The sequence below is a fragment of the Bos indicus x Bos taurus genome, chromosome 2 (genome assembly GCF_003369695.1).
Source record: "Bos indicus x Bos taurus breed Angus x Brahman F1 hybrid chromosome 2, Bos_hybrid_MaternalHap_v2.0, whole genome shotgun sequence".
NCBI lineage: Eukaryota > Metazoa > Chordata > Mammalia > Artiodactyla > Bovidae > Bos > Bos indicus x Bos taurus.
Window position 1 is genome coordinate 79,775,534 of NC_040077.1, and position 21,483 is coordinate 79,797,016.

General features: G+C 41.0%; 1 protein-coding gene across 5 annotated transcripts in view; it reads left to right on the plus strand.

Moving 5' to 3' along the window:
* The window catches only part of MYO1B (myosin IB), a 199,214-nt gene that overhangs the window by 92,606 nt on the left and 85,125 nt on the right, over window positions 1-21,483 (plus strand). For all 5 annotated transcript variants that reach the window (XM_027563152.1, XM_027563160.1, XM_027563136.1 and 2 more), the window contains exons 4-5: window positions 6,315-6,409; window positions 20,559-20,663. In XM_027563152.1, the coding sequence (XP_027418953.1) occupies window positions 6,315-6,409; window positions 20,559-20,663 (200 nt within the window). The remainder of the gene's footprint in view (window positions 1-6,314; window positions 6,410-20,558; window positions 20,664-21,483) is intronic.

A 21,483-nucleotide genomic window follows, 5' to 3' on the forward strand; every position in this document is an offset into this window, starting at 1 on the left:
TGTTGTTTTTAGAGGTGAATCAGAGCTAGAAAGTGGAGAAATACTTAAGTTTTGCAGGTCTCAATGTGGATGAGAATTTTGAGACAGAGCTGTTTTAAGAGGGTTAAATTCAGAAGCAGAATTTCCTTAGTGTAATTTGAAAGTATTCTAGGATTCAGGATTGAATGAAAGGAAGTACCATTTTGAGAGTTCTTGAAAAAAAAAGATAGAAACAGAAAGGTAGAAAGAGTCATCTAAGTCTAGGAAAGTTTCCTAAGACGAAATTTGTTCTGTGTAACACTTTGGCTAGAGGAGATGGCAAACTAGAAGTTTTCAGAATGGATTAGACTGCTTTAGAGAATGGTTCCTCAAGCACCTCATTAGGAGAGCCAGAGGGACTGAGAAAAAGGGGTCTGCTTGGGAGAACATGGGTGGGCTTCCCTGGTGGCTCAGCTAGTAAAGAATCCACCTGCAATGCAGGAGACCCTGGTTCAATCCCTGGGTGGGGAAGATCTGCTGGAGAAGGGAACAGCTCCCCACTCCTGGAGAATTCCATGGACAGAGGAGCCTGGCGGGCTACAGTCTATGGGGTCACAAAGAGTCAGACGTGACTGAATGACCTTCACTTTAGGAGAACATAAGCTTTAGGTGGTGGTGGTGGGGGTATATTTGGTGTCACACCATCTTTTCTGCTCCCTGAAATAGGTGAAGGAAACGTAGAAAGAAAATGATAGGGTGAGGAGCTTGGAGTTTTGGGCAGGGACACCCTGTTGCCCACGAAAGCAGGACCACAGCAGAGATTCCCATTCTGAACAGAAATAAAATGGTGAAAGAATATAAATACTGGCTAGATAATTTTGAACATGCAACTCAATCTTCTGCTCTGACAGAACATGATAGATGAGCCCCAAATCTAGCTTCCAAAACCTATAAACAATAGATACAACTGCTGGCAAATGTGCAGCAAACATGCTCGATGTTAATGGAAGGTTGACTCTCAATGAACAGCTGTTTAGCTGATCTGGAAATGAAGGGGGGACTTGCATTCAAACGTCAGGCTGTCGCTATTCTTAGAGCTCAAGTAGAGGACAGAAGAAATAGATGAAGCCCTGCTCTTGATGTGGTGTGATGAAGACCATGTTTGCCCCTTAAGTTATCATCATTATAGTGCAGTAAACCATTCATTTTTGTGTGTGGTAAATCACAATGCTGACATGCTTACAAAATAATGTGAAGCATATGGGTCACAACTGTTTTTAAGTAAAAACTGCTTTAAAGATTTATTTAGGTTCCTTAATTATAGAGTGGTTGGGAAGGCTGGCATGTGGTTTCAGTTTAGTTACAAATGTTGGCTGTGGTGATGGGTACGTGCTAACGTTGCCAGAGAGAGAGTAAGATTGAACATTGCCAGAGAGAAAGAGTATGGTTGGGAGGGGAGCTGGTGTCCTGGCCCCCCTGTGTTATTTTTTTAAGTGAAGTCAAGATCTTGTGTTTATACTAAGTAAGTCAGATGGCATTATGCTCTGCTTGAGGTGGATGTTGCTAGTATTCCGGGCCAGTTTTCCCAGTGTGTGAGTACTTTAATTGGTAAATTTTCATGGCAGTTTGAAATCATTGACTCTTCAGAAACCTGACAGAATAACCATCCCTTTTAGCCTTTAAACCCACTAGATGTATCAAGCCCAGGTTGGGGGACAGCAGTTAACGATTCTGTCTAGATAGACAAGAGGAAAGTAAGTGTTCTACCTGGGTGTTTTGATGGGAAATAAACCCATGTCAGAGTCATTTGGTGATCTTCTGAGCCTGTGTGTGTGTGTGTGTGTGTACACATGCATATATGTGTGCAGTCACAATCACATGTGGTTAATCATGTTAGAAGTAATTTTGCATCATTTGGGATCTAATGATGGTAGAATATATAAAGCTAACTTGCAGTACTAGGAACCTGGGGAAAGACCTGTGTTAATCCATGAAGAGGTCAGCAAATATATCAATATATGATTGGAAGAGTTCATTTGTATTTGGCGTAACATGCTTTCCTGCATTTCTTGCCAGTGGTGAAGATGACATTGGCTTTGCTGAACTATTGTCTTGAGGTGGGAGGGATGGGAGGGAGGAGGGGGCTAATAAGAAATCCAAGTAAAGCTTTCCTGCCCTGTCTGAAGGCAGTAGGAGATACGAGTTTCCTGCTTCATGGAGCTCAGTCCGTTAGGGGCTTTGTCAAAACTTGGAGAAGGTCCACTCATTCATTCATTCATATTTTGGTATAGACAATGTCTTATGTTTATAGCTCTGTGGAATGCATGAAAGTTAATTACACAGAAAGGCTGTGCCCCCAGAAGCTTACACTCTGGTAGGGGATAAGAAGATGTCTGCATAACTAATTATAATACAGAAAGACATTAGACATTTATTGAGGACTTAGTCACTTTTAAGGTGCTTTCATACAGTTTGATTTAATTTTCTGAGCTAAAGTACAGGGCTACATTTCTTTATTTTGTACCTGGAGAAATCAAAGTTCAGCCAAGGTGAGTGACTTGCTCCAGGTCCTGTAGGTGGTAAGTTGTGGGTCTGGGGCCCATAGAATCCTGTCCATCCTGGATGCCGTCTGCCTCCAGATTCACTGTTTTTTCCACTGTCCCAGGTTGCAGTGGGGCTTCCCAGGTGGCTCAGTGGTAAAGAATCTACCTGCTAATGCAGGAGACGAGGGTTCCATCCCTGGGTTGGGAAGATCCCCTGGAGAAGGAAATGGCTATCCACCCCAGTATTCTTGCCTGGGAATCCCCTGGACAGAGGAGCCTGGCAGGCTACCGTGCATAGGATCACAAAGAGTTGGACACGACTTTGTAATTAAACAACAACAACAACAGTATGTAATCACACAGAGGGTCTTACTTGCTTCTCACTTGGGAAATCAGGGAACGCTGGACAAGGATGAGGCCCCTGAGCATCCTTGGGGATGAGCAGGACACTGCTTATTCAGGGGATGGCTGAAGGGGTTTGAGGGTGAGGGAGGGAGGGCTGCTGGATGGAAAAAGATCAGTGTACATTGTTCACATAAGATTCAGCTCCTGGCAGATTGAAGGTGTTCAGTGCATTGTCAGTATTAATGGCTGCACACACTTTTCTGAAGAAAAGCCCAAGTCTGTGATTGAAAGGCTGAATTGACACCCTTCCAAGTGTCCCAGCCTTTCACCGGGCTCCTTGCCTTAGATGGATCTCTCTTAGTGTACTCTTGTGGCCCTGTGATCTGTCCAGAACACAGAGGTGGTGTGTGCCAGTGGTCAAGAGCAGGGCTCAGTTTGGACTCCACTGCGTCATACTGCCAGTGTGACCTTGACACATTCTGTCTTCACTTTGTGCCATGATTTCATCATCTGAAAATAGGATTAGTAATAATATATTCTAGTTGAGCTATTTCAAATCCTAGAAGATGATGCTATGAAAGTGCTGCACTCAATATGCCAGCAAATTTGGGAAACTCAGCAGTGGCCACAGGACTGGAAAAGGTCAGTTTTCATTCCAATCCCAAAGAAAGGCAATGCCAAAGAATGCTCAAACTGCTGCACAATTGCACTCATCTCACACGCTAGTAAAGTAATGCTCAAAATTCTCCAAGCCAGGCTTCAGCAGTACGTGAACCGTGAACTTCCAGATGTTTATGCTGGTTTTAGAAAAGGCAGAGGAACCAGAGACCAAATTGCCAACATCCGCTGGATCATGGAAAAAGCAAGAGAGTTCCAGAAAAACATCTATTTCTGCTTTATTGACTATGCCAAAGCCTTTGACTGTGTGGATCACAAACAACTGTGGAAAATTCTGAAGGAGATGGGAATACCAGACCACCTGACCTGCCTCTTGAGAAACCTGTATGCAGGTCAGGAAGCAACAGTTAGAACTGGACATGGAACAACAGACTGGTTCCAAATAGGAAAAGGAATACGTCAAGGCTGTATATGGTCACCCTGCTTATTTAACTTTTATGCAGAGTACATCATGAAAAACGCTGGGCTGGAAGAAGCACAAGCTGGAATCAAGATTGCCAGGAGAAATATCAATAACCTCAGATATGCAGATGACACCACCCTCATGGCAGAAAGTGAAGAGGAACTAAAAAGCCTCTTGCTGAAAGTGAAAGTGGAGAGTGAAAAAGTTAGCTTAAAGCTCAACATTCAGAAAACGAAGATCATGGCATCTGGTCCCATCACTTCATGGCAGATAGATGGGGAAACAGTGGAAACAGTGTCAGACTTTATTTTTTGGGGCTCCAAAATCACTGCAGATGGTGATTGCAGCCATGAAATTAAAAGACGCTTACTCCTTGGAAGGAAAGTTATGACCAACCTAGACAGCATATTCAAAAGCAGAGACATTACTTTGCCAACAAAGGTCCAACCAGTCAAGGCTATGGTTTTTCCAGTGGTCATGTATGGATGTGAGAGTTGGACTGTGAAGAAAGCTGAGCACTGAAGAATTGATGCTTTTGAACTGTGGTGTTGGAGAAGACTCTTGAGAGTCCCTTGGACTGCAAGGAGATCCAAGCAGTCCATTCTGAAGGAGATCAGTCCTGGGATTTCTTTGGAAGGACTGATGCTAAAGCTGAAACTCCAATACTTTGGGCACCTCATGTGAAGAGTTGACTCATTGGAAAAGACTCTGATGCTGGAGGGATTGGGGGCAGTAGGAGAAGGGGACGACAGAGGATGAGATGGCTGGATGGCATCACCGACTCGATGGACGTGAGTTTGAGTAAACTCTGGGAGTTGGTGATGAACAGGGAGGCCTAGCGTGCTGCAGTTCATGGGGTCGCAAAGAGTTGAACACGACTGAGCGACTGAACTGAACTAAACTGAATAATATATTCATAGTGGTTTCATTGTGAGACTTAGAATCCTTAAATGCGAAGGGCCTGGGGCCCATGCTGGTGCAGGGTAAATGTTGGTGTTTTAGCTCCAATTACTCTCTGGTTACTATCTGGTCCTGCCCCTCTTCTGCTTACAGTCCCCCTGGGTGGCTCCATTCTCCTGATCTGGAGTCTGCTCATCTTTCTGGGCTTCCTTGGTGGCTCAGATGGTAAAGCGTTTGCCTGCAAGTTGGGAGACCTGGATTCAATCCCTGGGTGAGAAAGATCCTCTGGAGAAGGAAATGGCAACCCACTCCAGTACTCTTGCCTGGAAAATTCCATGGACGGAAGAGCCTGGTTGGCTACAGTCCATGGGACATGACTGAGCAACTTCACTTCATCTCTCTAGTGCATTTCTCCTCAGGCCTTGCCTTTCAGCAGCATGCAACTGCTCATACCCCTTAGTCCACCTCTAGGATATCTTGGCCTTTGTTTTTGCCTCAAAGCCCTTTGTCTTGCTCATTACTTCTTTAGGACTGTTTTTTCCCACCTCTTAAAATACTCCAACTCTAATCCTCACCCTACTGAGGGCCCTGTCTGGTTCTGCAATGTTTTGCATATATCTTTTTCCTTGCACTTATCTATTCTCTATTTGTATCTCTCCCCTACTTTTGGCTGAAAACTCATCAAAGAAGGGCTGAATCTTAATTATCTTTGCATTCCTAGCATTTTCTTCACATTAGGTAGACTCAAAATAAATGAATTAGAAGAGCAGCTTTACCTATTTTAAGACAGCATCATATTGTCAAAATTATTCTTCAGTTAGCTAGAGGGAGTCAGAATTTACCTTGTTAGTTGATTTTGCGGAGGGGAAGGTCGACGTGAGAGCTTACTTGATAGGGGGCCCTTTGTCATCATGGAGCCCAAGACTGGGCAAGAACCATGGCAACCTACAGGACCACCTTCCACTGGTGGATCTCATAGTTTCAACCGTCTTGTTTGTGAAGGTGGTAGTTCTGTTTTTAGTTTTGTGATGGTAGTGTCAGCTATTTAGTATTTGATAACATTTTCTAACATTTGAAAAACTTTTTTCTCAGTGTTTTGAAACTCCAATTTATCATCCTGGAAATAGCAACATTATCCAGTTGTGGACATGTGTTGTAAATTTTTTTCTTGGTTCTCTTAGTTGCCCAGATTTTAATAAAGTAAGCTGTAAATATAGTGTGTGGGTTAAATAAAGCATATCTTTATGGTGTACAGTACATCAATACCATTTTAGTTAATAGGGAATGCATAGGAGAAGATAACTTGGGCCACAAAGAATAAATAACTTTATTTATTTACTTGAAGAATTTGAAGAAAAACAATGTGATATTCTGTTTTCTATCTGAAACATAACAGTGGCCCTTAAAGAGCCTGTTATATCTGGTAAACGAATAATAATGAGCTGAATTGTAAGGACTTTTTTTTTTTTTTCCATTATCCCGTGCAGCTTTGCCCTGTCAGATGAAGCATACAGATCCCTAAGAGATCAAGATAAAGACCAGTGTATTCTGATTACTGGGGAAAGCGGAGCAGGAAAAACAGGTAAGGTCACCACCTGACAACTTACTTTCTCCTCTAAGAAGGTGAACCATGGACAGGATGGTGTCAGCAAAGTGGGCTCATTAGCATGAAGCTTACAGGGCTTCTTTGCAGGAAGGCCAGTTGTTAGGATCCTGGAATGTTTTCCAGGAAGAACTTGCCTCATCTCTCACGTGAAGGAGTAGGCACCTATCAAAAGGGGTTCCAGCCAATGCGGGAGTCAATTCCTGGATTCTAGACCTCTAGTGTAGTTCCTGAGTACTTCAGGGTCTTTGACCTTTCCTCCAAGACACCAGAATCTGTAAAGTCTTACCTCTTCCCTAAGGAATAATTATTTGAGTTTAGGGAGACCACAACCACAAGCCTACCTCTGCTTAAATGTGAGGGAAGGCCCCAAGAAATGGTGGATTTCACTCCAGAGAAGCCTTCCTCTGGGTCTTCCCTGGTGCCCCAGTGGCTAAGACTCTAAGCTTCCAACACAGGAGGCCCAGGTTCGCTCCCTGGTCAGGGAACTTGATCCCACATGTCACAACTAAAGATCCCATATGGTGCAACTAAGACCCAGTGCAGCCAAATAAAAAATAATAATAGTAAATATTAAAAAACTATTTGAAAAAAAGATAAGTCTTCCTCTGAAGCCTGAAGAATTGAGATTTCTGTATGTATTTTTAGACAGGTTGGCAACCTCCCCATAAAACAACCCCTCAGATGGAGGGATTATGCTTTGTTTCTCGTGCTTTTAATAAAAATGATTTGTGTGATTGATGGTCTTGAGTGAGAATGTGCTTTTACAGATGGTGCCCAGCTACCTGGAAAAGGTTCAGAAGAGCTGTGCTGTCTGAGTCAGTCAAACTTGGACAGGTTAGGACTGCTTTTGTCAGTGGGTTTCTTTGATGGAACTGATGAGTCCATGAAAGAGGAGGATGATATTTTCATAACTGTTTCATCTCTAAGATGTTCTTGTTTTATAGATAAGACGCTTTTAATTGGTAATTTTTACTTGTTTGCCAGAGTGGGATTTAAATGTTTCCACTTTGCTTGGCTAATTAGTTATCAGATTAATAACTTTGATTTCCTGATGATCAAAAGAAGAAAATCCCCTGTGGATGTTTCAGTCGTCTGACTGCATCCATTCTGTTCATCAGCCCTTAGTTAGATCTGTGCCTTGAAATATCTATTTCTGTTTCTCCTGACCTGCCCTGAAGTATCTGTTTCTACTCCACTTTCATGAGGAGTGCCTCTTCTCTATTCCCTAGAGTAGCTGAAGAAAGAACGATTAGATCAGTGTGTCCAGCTCCCTTCCTAGAGCCTTTGAACACACAGTGCACTGTTTCTTTTGGTTGTGCGGGTTCTAGGTTCTGGGTGGACAGAAATGGAGGGGGAAGGTCCAGCATGTGAGAATCTTAGGTAACAGAGAGCATAGTCTTATATAGACCATCTACTGTAGGGTCCTCCCAGCAACAGCAGAATCTGATAGAAGGCTCACCATTCTGTATGGTGGCCTATGGACTTTGTCACAGAGGTTTGGCTAACAAAGTTCTTCCTTACTTAGAGATGAATTCTGCCTCTATGTATTCCTCTTTACTCAGTAGTCTGGAACCTTACCAAATAAGTATACTTGCTCTTCTGCAGGACAGTCACTTAATTATTTGAAGTCATCTGTATTATCAGTTAAGAGAGTGTCACAACGAGTCTCAGATTATGTAGTTGCCTCCTAAACTGTATATGCCAGTCAGTTCCTCTTACCTGGTCTCCCAGCTTACACATCCAGTACCTGCTTGTCATGTCTAAGTGAGTCTCTAAGAGACATCTCAGACTAAGCATGCCCCAAACTGAACTCTTGATTTCATCCTCCTACCCAAACTTCCTGATCTCAATAAATGGGACCACCTGTCAACCTAGTTTCTCAAGCTAGAGATGTTAGAGTCACCCTTGATGTTTTCTTTTCCTGTATCGTCCACATAAATGCCATTTTCTATCAGCCCTACCTCTAAAATATATCTCATGCCAAGCTCTTTCTTCCTTTTCTTTGTGTCCACCTGGAGACTCTAGTTAGAGCAAGCCACCGATCCTCTTTTCCTTTGAGGACTGTTTGTAGCAATATCTAACAGGTCTCTTTCCCCCTTATGCTTGCCTGCAGAAAGATACCAGAATGATCTGTAAAACTGAAAACTGGATCAAAGCCTTGGCCTGTTTGATTTTTTTCTTTTTTTGAGTTACCTTCTTTTGTGTCTATGTGGTGAGAACTTTTAAGATCTACTCTCTTAGCAACTTGTAAGAATACAATACAGTGTTAACTCTAGACCCTATGCTATGCGTTAGATTCCTAGCACTGCATCTTATAACTGGAAGTGTGTACCTTTTAACTACATGTCTTCATTTCCCCTTTCTTCCCCAAACCAACAATCTACTCTTTGATTCTATGAGGTTTTTTTTTTTTTTTTTTTAAAGATTCCATGTATAAGCAAGATCATACAGTATTTGTCTTTCTTTGTCTGACTTACTTCAGTGAGTATAATGCCTTCACAGTTCATCCATGTTGTCACAAGGGGCAGGATTTCCTTCCTTTTTTTTAGCTGAACAATATTCAATTGTATATATATAACACATTTTCTTTATTCATTCATCCATAGACAGACACTTACTTTGTTTCCAGGTATTGACTATTGTAAATAATGCTTCATGGAACATGGGAGTACAGATATCTTTTCAACCTAGTAATTTTATTTACTTTGGATATATACCCAGAAGTGGTTTTGCTGAATCATACGGTAGTTCTGTTTTTTTTTTTTTAATTTTTCAGGAACCTCCATACTATTTTCCATAGTGGCTGTACCAATTTACATTCCCACCAGTAGTGGCACAAGGATTCCCTTTTCTCCACATCCTCTCCAACACTTATGTTTTGTGTGTATGTGTTTGTTTTATACATATATTAGCCATTCTGATAGGTGTGAGGTGATACCTCATTGTGGTTTTGATTTGAATTTCTCTGGTGATTGATGGTGTTGAGTATCTTTTCATATTTGGGAAAATGTCTATTCAGGTCTTCTCCTCACTTTTTAATCAGATTATTTGGGTTTTTTGAGGGATTGAGTTGTATGAACTGTTTATGTATTTTGGATATTAACCCCTAGTTGGTCATATTATTTACAGATATTTTCTCCCGTTTAGTATGTTGCCTTCCATTTTGCTAATCATTTCTTTTGCTTTGCAGAAGCTTTTCGGTCTGATGTAATCCCATTTGTTTATTTTTGCTTATGTTGTTTGTGCTTTGTGTGTCATATCCAAAAAATCATTGCCAAGACCAGTGTCTAATAAGAGTTTTCTCCTTTGCTTCCTTTTAGAAGTTTCACAGTTGCAGGTCTTGCACTTAAGTTTTCAATTCCAGTTTGAGTTCATTTTTGTGAGTGGTAATTAAGTTTTGTCGGTTTCATTCTACTGCATGTCACATGCTTTTTCCAGATCTGTTGAGATGATCACATGATCTCAACCTTTTATTCTATTCAGATGTGTTACATGTATTAACTGTGAGGTGTTGTGTTTATTGATTTGCATACGTTGGATCATCCTTGCATTCCAAGGACAAAGCCCACTTGATCATTGTGTATGAACCTGTTGAATTCAGTTTGCTAGTATTTTACTGAGGATTTGACATTTACATTTATCAAGGATATTGACCTGTAGTTTTCTTTTCTTGTAGTATCCTTATCTGACTTTGGTATCAGGGTAACGTTGGCCTGCTAAAATGAGTTTGGAAGTGTTACCTCTTCTTTGTTTTACAAGAGTTTGAGACAGTTCTGGTGTTTTTATTTTGGGGTTTTTGATTACTGATTCACTCTCCCTAATAGTAATTGGTCTCTTCAGCTTTTCTAGTCATAATTCTAGATACTTATCCATTTCTTCTAGGTTGTCTAATTTGTTGGCATATGACTGTCCAGAGTAGTCTCTTATGATCCTTTATTTTTGTGGTATTTGTTGATACCTCTTTCATTTATAATTTTATTTATTAGAACTCTCTTTTTTTCCTTGGTTAGTCTAGATAAAGTTTTGCCAATTTGGTTTATTTTTTTGAAGAACCAACTCAATTTTCTGTTGCTTTCCTGTTCTCTATTTCATTTATTTATGCTCTAATCTTTATTGTTTCCTCAAAAAACTGTATCTTCTGCTAAGGTTGGGCTTAGTTCTTACTTTTCTACTTTTTTGAGGTATAATATTAGGTTGTTTATTTGAGATATTTCTTTATTCTTGATGTATGCATTTATAGCTATAAAATTTCCTCTTGGAACTACTTTTGCTGTATCTCATCAGTTTTGGTGTATTTTTCCATTTTTGTTGCTTCAAGGTATTTTTTTAATTTAAAGTTTTCATTTCACGAAATGGTTTTTATTGCACTAAAATATAAGCCTAACCCAGAAGATTCTGCTTGACCTAGCCCCTACCTGCTTCTGTACCTTCCCCTCATGTTTCCCCCACCCCAGTGGCAGCTCGTGTTACTATTCATGGAAGGGTTTGCTTTTTGCTGTGTGTTGTCAGTATATATTATAAATAGTCATTATATTGAGTTTCCCACCCCTTTTTAGATCATTCATTTGAACTCTGGGTATGGGCTCTTACCTCTGTTCACTCAGAAATTTGTGAAATCTTTCACTATTTAGGATTCCTTCTTCCCAGTAAGAACTTTAGGAGGATATTGATATCTTGGGAGAAAGTTTTTGCTCTTTCACTGCCTCTAACCTTCCTTTCATTGTGAAACAGAATTCAATTCTTAAAAGCAGTACCGCTTCTTGTTTGTTTCCAGGTTGGCCAGTGGAAGTGGTGGCAAGGTCAGTTAAAAACTGCGTCCCTTGACAGAGTCATTGGTGGTGATGATGTCTCATGTCACCTGTCCCCACCCCAGTCATTTTGATGGTATTTACCAGCCTATTCATTTCACATTTGTTTCCTTTTTAAGGCATAAAGGAGGAAGAGATGAAAATATTCCTAAGCCTATTAATTTTCTTTTAGATTTTTACTCATTCTTCATCATGTTTTTATAATTTTTTGAGTATCTGATTATTTCAGTGTGTTACCACGTGAGTCATCAGAAGTGGGTTGTGGTCACTGGTTTGATTGGCGTGGGCCAGTTCTTCATCTCCTCTGGAACATGTGTCCCCTCATGAGCCATGTTAGTGTATGACCTCCTCCTTCTCAGAGAGTTGTAAACCACCTGCTTCCTCCTGGTGCAGAATTCTGTTTCCTGGTTGGGCTTGTGTCCCTTCCTTATTGAGAGATGGAGTAGAGGCTGCTGTTACTGTTTCATGGGGTAGACATTCATTCTTTCTGTGAAAAACAGAAACACCTTATTCCTCCAGTGGAAATCTAGTGGCACATTGAGTTCATTCTTCTTTTCTATATTTTTCTCTTTTCTTGACATTTTTCTACTTGATAACTTGTCCTCTTGGTTTCAGTGTCCCATTCACTGCTTGAGATCCTATCATCTTCCCTAGATTTAGTCCTTCTCGCACCCCTTTACCCCTCATAAGCTGAAGAATGGACACCTGCTTCACAGGGTCATTGCCACCTCCTCTGCTGGGAAGCTTTGTTTACAGGCGCTGCTTCCCGCGGGAGGTTGCAGGAGGGTACCACCTTTGGTCATATTGTCAAACCTTCCACTGGGAAGCACCAGCTTCTTCACTCGCCCAGATTGTTGCTGATCAATAAATACCAGAAGAAATCCAAGAAGACATAGAAAGGTTCCCAACTTAAAGTTTTAGTTTCAACAGACAAGGTACCAGATTGCTACAAAAACTTCTCTCAAAGTCTATTCTCATGTGTAGACAGACCAATAGCTGTTCGTGGACAGATCTGCTTTTGAGTAGTGCTGGTCCTTGAACCATACTTTGAGTAGCGCTGTCCAAAAGTCACTTGGAACATTTGTGTTGTTTTTGAGCTCCTGTGCTTCCTAGATCTGGTGAGGCTTCACTTATCCATCACATAGAACTCCTGGTGCTGGGTGGTGGGCACTATTCCTAAGAGCTCTGTTTGTAAAGATCCACTCAGCTATACTCTTTGGTGACTGCTTTGCCCTTCCTTTCACTTATAGATTCCAAAAGCGTCTCCTGCCTCTCCATCTCCATAGAGACAGTTAGTGTTTTACTTACTTATTCCCATCTTTTTCCACTTTTCTTTCCTTTTGAAAGTAGTGACACAGAAATTGTTTCAAATTGCATTAAGGTTTTGATTGTCATTAGGTAATAGTTTTGAGTAAAGAGACTTTGTGTTGTTTAATGTCTCTTTTTCATAGACATTACTTACGGGAAAATGAAATGATGGAAAATAATACAGGGACTGTAGCACAGTGGTTGAGGCTTTTCTAGAGGGGGTTTAATTTCAGTTTTGTGGGGAAGAGGAATGCCAGGCCATTTTTTGAATGTCACGTTATCTTATTCACCAAATTTTTTTTGAGTACATGTAGTTATTAGCATTTTTGTATCAGCTAATGAATGAAAGAAGAGAGCTAACATTTATTGAGGGCCTGGAATGTGCTCTGTACTTATACAGTATCTCTTTTCAGTGAGAGTTTTTACTAAATAGCATATACAGAACCATCACGCAGTATCAGAGGGCTCATTTTATAAGAAGTAATTAACTTAATGAGGTTGTAAACCTCTCTTGGCAGATGATGATGTTATTGGTCTTAAACATTGGAGACACTCTTACACTGTAGGGTCGTATAATGAGAGCTCCCAGGGAGAGGTGTAAACTCTTTGAATCCTTTGGGGTCCTATTTAATTCATTACTGCTGTGCTAAATAAAAAATTCATCATGCCTCATAAAAGTGCCCAACTATTTCTAGGCAGTGAACTCACAATTCACTATCATGAATACAAATAGTTTGTGGAGAGCCATTCAAGCACTGATGGGGGCAGGGAGGCAGAACATGAGGGAACCATCATAACTGCATTTTTCCAAGGACATCAGAGTAAACTGTGGGCCTGAGAAGATGATCCTGATATAAGAAAGCTTTATAAATTATTTGGCTTCTAATTTTACAGTTACATCAGTTTCTAGGAACTCTGCAGCCATCTGCTACAAGAGTTGTGAAGCCTGCCCTGCTCGTTAAGACCCTTGGTTCTGAACCCCAGATGACCTTGCACTGCTTTATATCTGTGATAGTTTTCTGACTCGGTCAGCAACAGAGATGTGACTGACTTTTTGTAGCCTAAACATCCACGAGCGTTTTACAATGCTGACTATCTCCACATGGACACAGAAGAGCTAAGCAAGCTCAAGGCCAAAATGCCGTGAGCTATGTTTTCTTTCTTCCTCATGTGAGCGAGGTCTTTCATGACTCGTGTGTTTTATATGAATTATCAGAGATTTTGTGGCCAACTTTCAGAGGCAAAGCAGCTTCTTTTTAATTGTGTTTCAGTACAAACATTTCCAGTCACGATTCCTCTCGAAGCAGAGGCAGTGTTTCTCATTGCAAGACCCTTGCTTTTGATTGGGGCAGTTCACAGCTGCCTGTCTGGCCAGTTTGGATGTGCTGCAGCTGGGTTATTTTGTAGCACAGCAGACTCAGGGCTATTGAAAAGGGTGTTCTTCAATGTTGTAGAGTCCTTGTTTCACTGTATACAAACGTGGCTTGCTTGTATAGGCAGTCATACTCTTTCGGTCACTGAACTACCAGACCTGTTCAGTCGCTAGAAAACCTTGGGTGCTTTAGCCAAGGAAATAGAGAGGTGTGTAAGTAGATAAATATATCAGTATTAGGTGTATAAGTGTATGGCTATCTCTATGCTATGTGATATATGTAACAGGGTTTATATGATGTGTATGTGACATACGATGATACTTATATTGGGTTCCATAAGATGTTATGGAAAAAAACCAAATGAATTTTTTTGGCCAACCTAGCTATCTGTTAATGCATGCGTGGGTACTTGTTAACTCCTGGATAAATTTATTAGTTCTGAAAAAAAAAGATCCTCAGAAAGCCTTGCTTATGTTCATACCTTTCTTCCCTGACACAGTGATGGAATCCATGTAGAGCCTGCTCATTTACATGTATGGGTCTTCCCTTGTAGTTCAGTTCAGTTCAGTTGCTCAGTCATGTCCGACTCTTTGCAACCCCATGAACCACAGCACGCCAGGCCTCCCTGTCCATCACCAACACCCGGAGTCCACCCAAACCCGTGTCCACTGAGTCGGTGATGCCATCCAACCATCTCATCCTCTGTCATCCCCTTCTCCTCCTGCCCTCAGTCTTTCCCAGCATTGGGGTCTTTTCCAATGAATCAGCACTTCGCATGAGGTGGCGAAAGGATTGGAGTTTCAGCTTCAACATCAGTCCTTCCAATGAACACCCAGGACTAATCTCCTTTAAGATGGACTGGTTGGACCTCCTTGCAGTCCAAGGGACTTTCAAAAGTTTTCTCCAACACCACAGTTCAAAAGCATCAATTCTTTGGCACTCAGCTTTCTTTATAGTCCAACTCTCATATCCACACATGACCACTGGAAAAACCATAGCCTTGACTAGACGGACCTTTGTTGATGAAGTGATGTCTCTGCTTTTTAATATGCTGTCTAGGTTGGTCATAACTTTCCTTCCAAAGAGTAAGTGTCTTTTAATTTCATGGCTGCAGTTACCATCTGCAGTGATTTTGGAGCCCAGAAAAATAAAGTCAGCTACTGTTTCCACTGTTTCCCCATCTATTTGCCATGAAGTGATGGGACCGGATGCCATGAACTTAGTTTTCTGAATGTTGAGCTTTAAGCCAACTTTTTCACTCTCCTCTTTCACTTTCATCAAGAGGCCCTTTAGTTCCTCTTCACTTTCTGCCATAAGGGTGGTGTCATCTGCATATCTGAGGTTATTGATATTTCTCGCAGCAATCTTGATTCCAGCTTGTGCTTCTTCCAGCCCGGCATTTCACATGATGTACTCTGCATATAAGTTAAATAAGCATGGTGACAATATACAGTCTTGACGTACTCCTTTTCCTATTTGGAACCAATCTGTTGTTCCATGTCCAGTTCTAACTGTTAGTTTCCTGACCTGCATACAGGTTTCTCAAGAGGCATGTCAGGTGGTCTGGTATTCCCATCTCCTTCAGAATTTTCCACAGTTGTTTGTGATCCACACAGTCAAAGGCTTTGGCATAGTCAATAAAGCAGAAATAGATGTTTTTCTGGAACTCTCTTGCTTTTTCCATGATCCAGCGGATGTTGGCAATTTGATCTCTGGTTCCTCTGCCTTTTCTAAAACCAGCTTGAACATCTGGAAGTTCACGGTTCACGTATTGCTGAAGCCTGGCTTGGAGAATTTTGAGCATTACTTTACTAGCATGTGAGATGAGTGCAATTGTGCAGTAGTTTGAGCATTCTTTGGCATTGCCTTTCTTTGGGATTGGAATGAAAACTGACCTTTTCCAGTCCTGTGGCCACAGCTGAGTTTTCCAAATTTGCTGGCATATTGAGTGCAGCACTTTCACAGCATCATCTTGCAGAATTCGAAATAGCTCAACTGAAATAGCTCACCTCCACTAGCTTTGTTCGTAGTGATGCTTTCTAAGGCCCACTTGACTGCACATTCCAGGATGTCTGGCTCTAGGTCAGTAATCACACCATCATGGTTATCTGGGTCCTGAAGATCTTTTTTGTACAGTTCTTCTGTGTATTCTTGCCACCTCTTCTTAATATCTTCTGCTTCTGTTAGGTCCATACCATTTCTGTCCTTTTTCGAGCCCATCTTTGCATGAAATATTCCCTTGGTATCTCTAATTTTCTTGAAGAGATCTCAAGTCTTTCCCATTCTGTTGTTTTCCTCTATTTCTTTGCATTAATCACTGAGGAAGGCTTTCTTATCTCTTCTTGCTATTCTTTGGAACTCTGCATTCAGATGCTTATATCTTTCCTTTTCGCTTCTCTTCTTTTCACAGCTATTTGTAAGGCCTCCCCAGACAGCCATTTTGCTTTTTTGCATTTCTTTTCTATGGGAATGGTCTTGATCCCTGTCTCCTGTACAGTGTCACGAACCTCATTCCATAGTTCATCAGGCACTCTATCTATCAGATCTAGGCCCTTAAATCTATTTCTCACTTCCACTGTATAATCATAAGGGATTTGATTTAGGTCACACCTGAATGGCTAGTACATATTAAGAATACCCTTTTTTTTTGTCCTAAATAGAACCCTTTTATATTTTTACAGCAAACATGCAAGACATTGTCCCTGAGAGTATGATTAGTGGATTAATGCATTCATTTTACTCAAAAGTATTGTCTTGGAAAAGGCTTACTGTTTTATATTGTGGTTGCCAAGGTCATGCTTAGTTGGTTCCTGTGACAGTTAACATGATTCAAAAATTGGGCTTTGTAGTGTCGAGGAGGATGATAATTTAATTCTTGATTCTCCTCAGAAATGTAATATTTTTCATATATAGAGGTGATTACATAAAGTTTTGATTTAGATAAATATCTAAATATTTGAATAAAGATCTAAATGTATTTGAACTTTAGCATAGAAGAGCCAAGGAAAATGAAGCAGAAAGTCTCATTAGATAGCTATTATTTCTTGTCTCCAGCATGGTGAAATATAGGGAAAACAGTCTCTGAACTACCGTGGACCTTGCCACTTGTCCTACAGGTTTACTTATTTTCTCTAAAGTAGTCGACTCTCTTGTGAACTACTTGAGTTAAAGATCAAGTATCATGTCAGGAAAAAAAAAATAATAAGAGTAGTCTCTTTTAGACAGTGAGGCTTTATTTGGAGAAAATTACCCTTAATCCCAGCTTCCAAAAATGATTTATTAAAATGAGCCCAGTAGTAGAATTACTGAAGATAGTTAAGAATCTGAACATAGAAGCTTATTAACAACTTAGAAGGATCTTTGAAGTATATTAAAACATTATATTTGAATTACTTAAATAGATTTTAAAATTAATAAAACTGATTCCTAATTTCAACTTAAGTTAACCTCATCGTGATATCTCGGTAGATATTGTGGGTTTACATACAGTTTTAACAGCTGTATGATGTCAGCCAAATCCAAGTTCCAAAAAATCTGCTACTGATGCCTTTTTAAAATAGATTTGACCCCGAGAGAATTTGATACTATTTCGTTCAGGCCATTAAAAGATCTATGGGAGGTCAAATCAATTCCCCCAGCTACCAAAGAGTTCTCGTTCCTGGTTGATCTCCCTTCCTCCCTCTGCTCCCATACACATGGGCACACACACAGCACTTTGTCCCTGGTGTCCATCCTGGACTCGAACAAGATTTTCAGAGAACTGGGTGTAGCCATGTATCTGAGGTTTGAGGTTTTGCTGCAGTGAGGTTCATAATCACTGAAATAAGCAAAATAGCCTGGCCTGGACTTTTAATATTTCTTGTTAGTTTACCTAAAAGAAAACCTACCTTTCCATCTGAAATATGTCTGTGTGTGTGTTTACCACTACCTGGAGCAGTTCTTTTGCCTGTAAATGCTTCCATTCTTCTAGTAGTATAATGAGTAGAGGGCCAGAAATTCAAGTCAGGAAGAGTATAGGTAATACATGTGAGAGTGTAGGTGGGGATAGGGAGTAAAGAATGCTGTTGAGTAAACAGGATGATGAGAAAGCAAGCCTGGAGGTGAATGGTTTCAGAGGCCACACCATAAGGTTGGAATGCGTGGGCGATTCAGGAGAGTTGGCCCACAGTTGGGAGACCAGATAGCACAAGGCGTCAGGAGTTTGCTGGGAGGGCTGTCTCACCTGACTTTGAAAGCCAGAGAGCCTAGAAACAAAGTATTTCGAAGTGACAGAAGAAGAGTTCCAGTGTGGACTGGTGGGCATGGGAAATGCAGCACCCAAAAGTGAAATGAAAGGTAATAATATAAACTTTTGTCCATGACTGAGGCCAGGTTGCCCTGATGGAGCAACAAAAGTGTGTCCATACAGTTCGCTTGCCTTTACATAGTTAAACCTTGAGTGCAATGGGAAATGTGGTTCAGGAACTAGACAGGATGGAGGGTGTGTTAAGGGACAGTGCCCTCTGGAAGGAGGGTATTGCAAAAATGCAAGACTGATATTTCTCAGTTACAGTCTTTAAGAGGAGACAGCAGAAATCAGCCATCACAGACCACCAGAGAACCTGTTTGGACTCGTTCTCGTTACCCAGTAAGCAAATTGGAGGCAGCATTAACTCCAACCATTGAAGAAGTACCCCGCCTCCCACCACCGTCCTCAGGGCTCCAATGAGATCGTCTGCTTCCTCAGCACTGTATCTGCTAGCACTCCCTTGAGGACTCTGTGAGACCTGCGTGGATTCCTGGTGCTCTGTGGCTCCTGTTACTAGTTGATGCTTTGGGTTTGTGTGTAGGCCCTGAAGCACGTGTTGGGCAATACACTCAAGGTCATATTCCAGTCATTCATTTCTTCACATACAGATGTGGGAAATGGGCTGGAAGTTACCTGTGTATGTCCTCATGAGAAAGGGCAGTATTAAGATTGATCCCCTTACACCCGTAGGTAGGGGTCCTGCCACTCACACCTGGGGAAGGCTCTCCTGCCCTCCGACAGTGGCACCAGAGCAAAGAACTTGCAAGAAAGTAAGATTTGGGGAGATTGGTTTTTCTTCTTGACTGCCCGAATGTGGGTCCTTGTGTTATTTTGCTGACATTTACTGGTTGAGTGTTTACCAGATCCTGATTATGGAACATTAGAACTGGGACAGTTCGAAAGAAATTTGATAGCAAATAAATTTGGGAAATGGTGCGTTCTTGATCTTTTTCCAGACTTCCACAATGCACATGCTCCTCTAAGAAGCCATGTAATAAGGAAACCTGTTTCACTTAACCTAACTCACTGTGGCCCCAAATTCGTTTGACTTTGGACTTCATTTTCCCTTAACATCTATTACCATTCCTTGGAACAATATTAAAAGGATCAGTTTTTTGGAAGTAGATGCTGTGAAGAAACATGTATTGATTGGGGAAGGATAAAACCAGATTTGGCCCACCTTACCAGTTTCAGCTGGGCTTCCCACGTGGCTCAGTAAGAAAGAATCTGCCTGCCATTGTAGGAGATGCAGGAGATGTGGGTTTGACCCCTGGATTGGGAAGATCCTCTAGAGGAGGAAATGGCAACCCACTCCAGTTTCTTGCCTGGAGAATTCCATGGACAGAGGAGCCTAGGTGGGCTACAGTCCATGGGGTCACAAAGAGTGGGACACAACTGAGCACTCATGCAAAGCAAAAGCACCAGTTTGAGCAAAGAGTTCTTTGCATGCCTCTGGTGGCCTGCGTCTTTTAGCAGAGATCTTTCTCCTAGTGAAGTCTATGAAAGTAACTAAAAGGTTCCCTGGAAGGTCTGCATTTCTTCTATTCAAATCCTTAAGATTAGCTGCTTAGATTTTTAATTGATTTGAAGAGTAATTAATCTGATTGTAAGCAGGCCAATTTGATGTAGAAAGTATTTTTGAGGAGAGACAGTTCTTGTAAACTGTAAAAATACATTTGGTAAAGACACTCAGGTTATCAAGTTCATTTTGACTTGAATCACCTGTGTATAATATAGTAATTGTATATAAACAATTGCTTTTAAAAATTAATTTTTTATTGAGGTATACTTGATTTACAATGTGTTTCAGGACTATAGCAAAGTGATTTAGTTATAGGTATATATTTATACACACACAATTCTTTTAAGATTTTTTTTCCCATACAGGTTATTATAAAATATTGAATATAGGTCCCCATGCTATACCGTAGGTCCTTGTTGTTTATCTGTTTTATTCATACTAGTGTGAATTACGGTTTTTTTCTGGATATATGCCCAGGAGTGGAATTGCTGGATTATATGTGGTAGCTCTATTTTTAGTTTTTTAAGAAACAATTGCTTTAAGAATATAGTCCTGAGATCTTGTTGGCTATGTTTACTCAGCCAATTTTTTAGCAACTCAGTGATAACCTTTAAGCACAGTTTCTGTTACACCTAAATCAGTGATATATCTGAATAGAAAGCATGAATATTTTAAAAGATTTCCAAAACATTCTTTGCTCCCAGGAAGTGCAGGCTTTTGAAAACACTATTAGTGCATATTCTCGCCCAGATCTCTTCACCCCAAAATTAAAAAAAAAAAATTTTTATCGGTTTAATTTATTAATATGGCTTGTTTTCATCCACAGAGGCCAGCAAGCTTGTTATGTCCTACGTGGCAGCTGTTTGTGGAAAAGGAGCAGAAGTTAATCAAGTCAAAGAACAGCTTTTACAGTCCAACCCAGTTCTGGAAGGTAGGATTTGGGATGTATATTGGTTCAGTGTGACTTGAACAGTCAGTCCATTTTTCAGGGCACTTCAGGCACCTGGAGGTAGCCTAGGAGGGCAGAGGGAAGAGGAGAGTTAGGCCCAGACCTGCTGAGCAAGGTAGCATGCCATAGGAACTCGGGGCTGCATGAACTTGAAGGAGGGAACCCTTTCCTTGACTAAAGGAGCTCTCCCACTTGCAGTCACTTTTTTCCCTCTCAGTTTTTGTTTGAATTACTTAAATTTTGCTTAATATTAATCAATTGCTATTTGCATTTGACTTGACAGCGGGGAGAAACTTAGTGAAAAAGAGTAATGTGAGGGCAGTGCTATTTTATTCAGAATAACACCCATGGCTGGTGATTTCTGTTGTCAAGGAAACCAAGGCTATGTCAGAGAAACATTTAAGGACCAGTTTCTAAGGGTTAAAGAAAGCCTAAACTTGACTTTATTCTCTGGTTGGCCATCTGGGTCAGTCAGCTTGGGCTGCCATAACAAAGTACCACAGACTGGGTGGCTTAAACATCAGAAATCTATTTTCTCACACTTGTGGAGGCTCCAAAGTCCAAGATCACCTGCTGCTAAGGTAGGTGTTCTTCTGAAGCCTCTTGGTTGGTAAGCAGCTACCATCTTGCTGTGTGCTCACATGACCTCTTCTTTGTGTGTATATGTGGGAGGAGGAGGGGGATGATGGGTGGTTGGGGGCTGGCTCATAACCTCATCTGTTTACCTCCTAGAGGCCCATCTCCAATACCATTACACTGGGGGTTAGGGCTTCCAACATGTGAAGCTGGAGGGAGGGAAGGT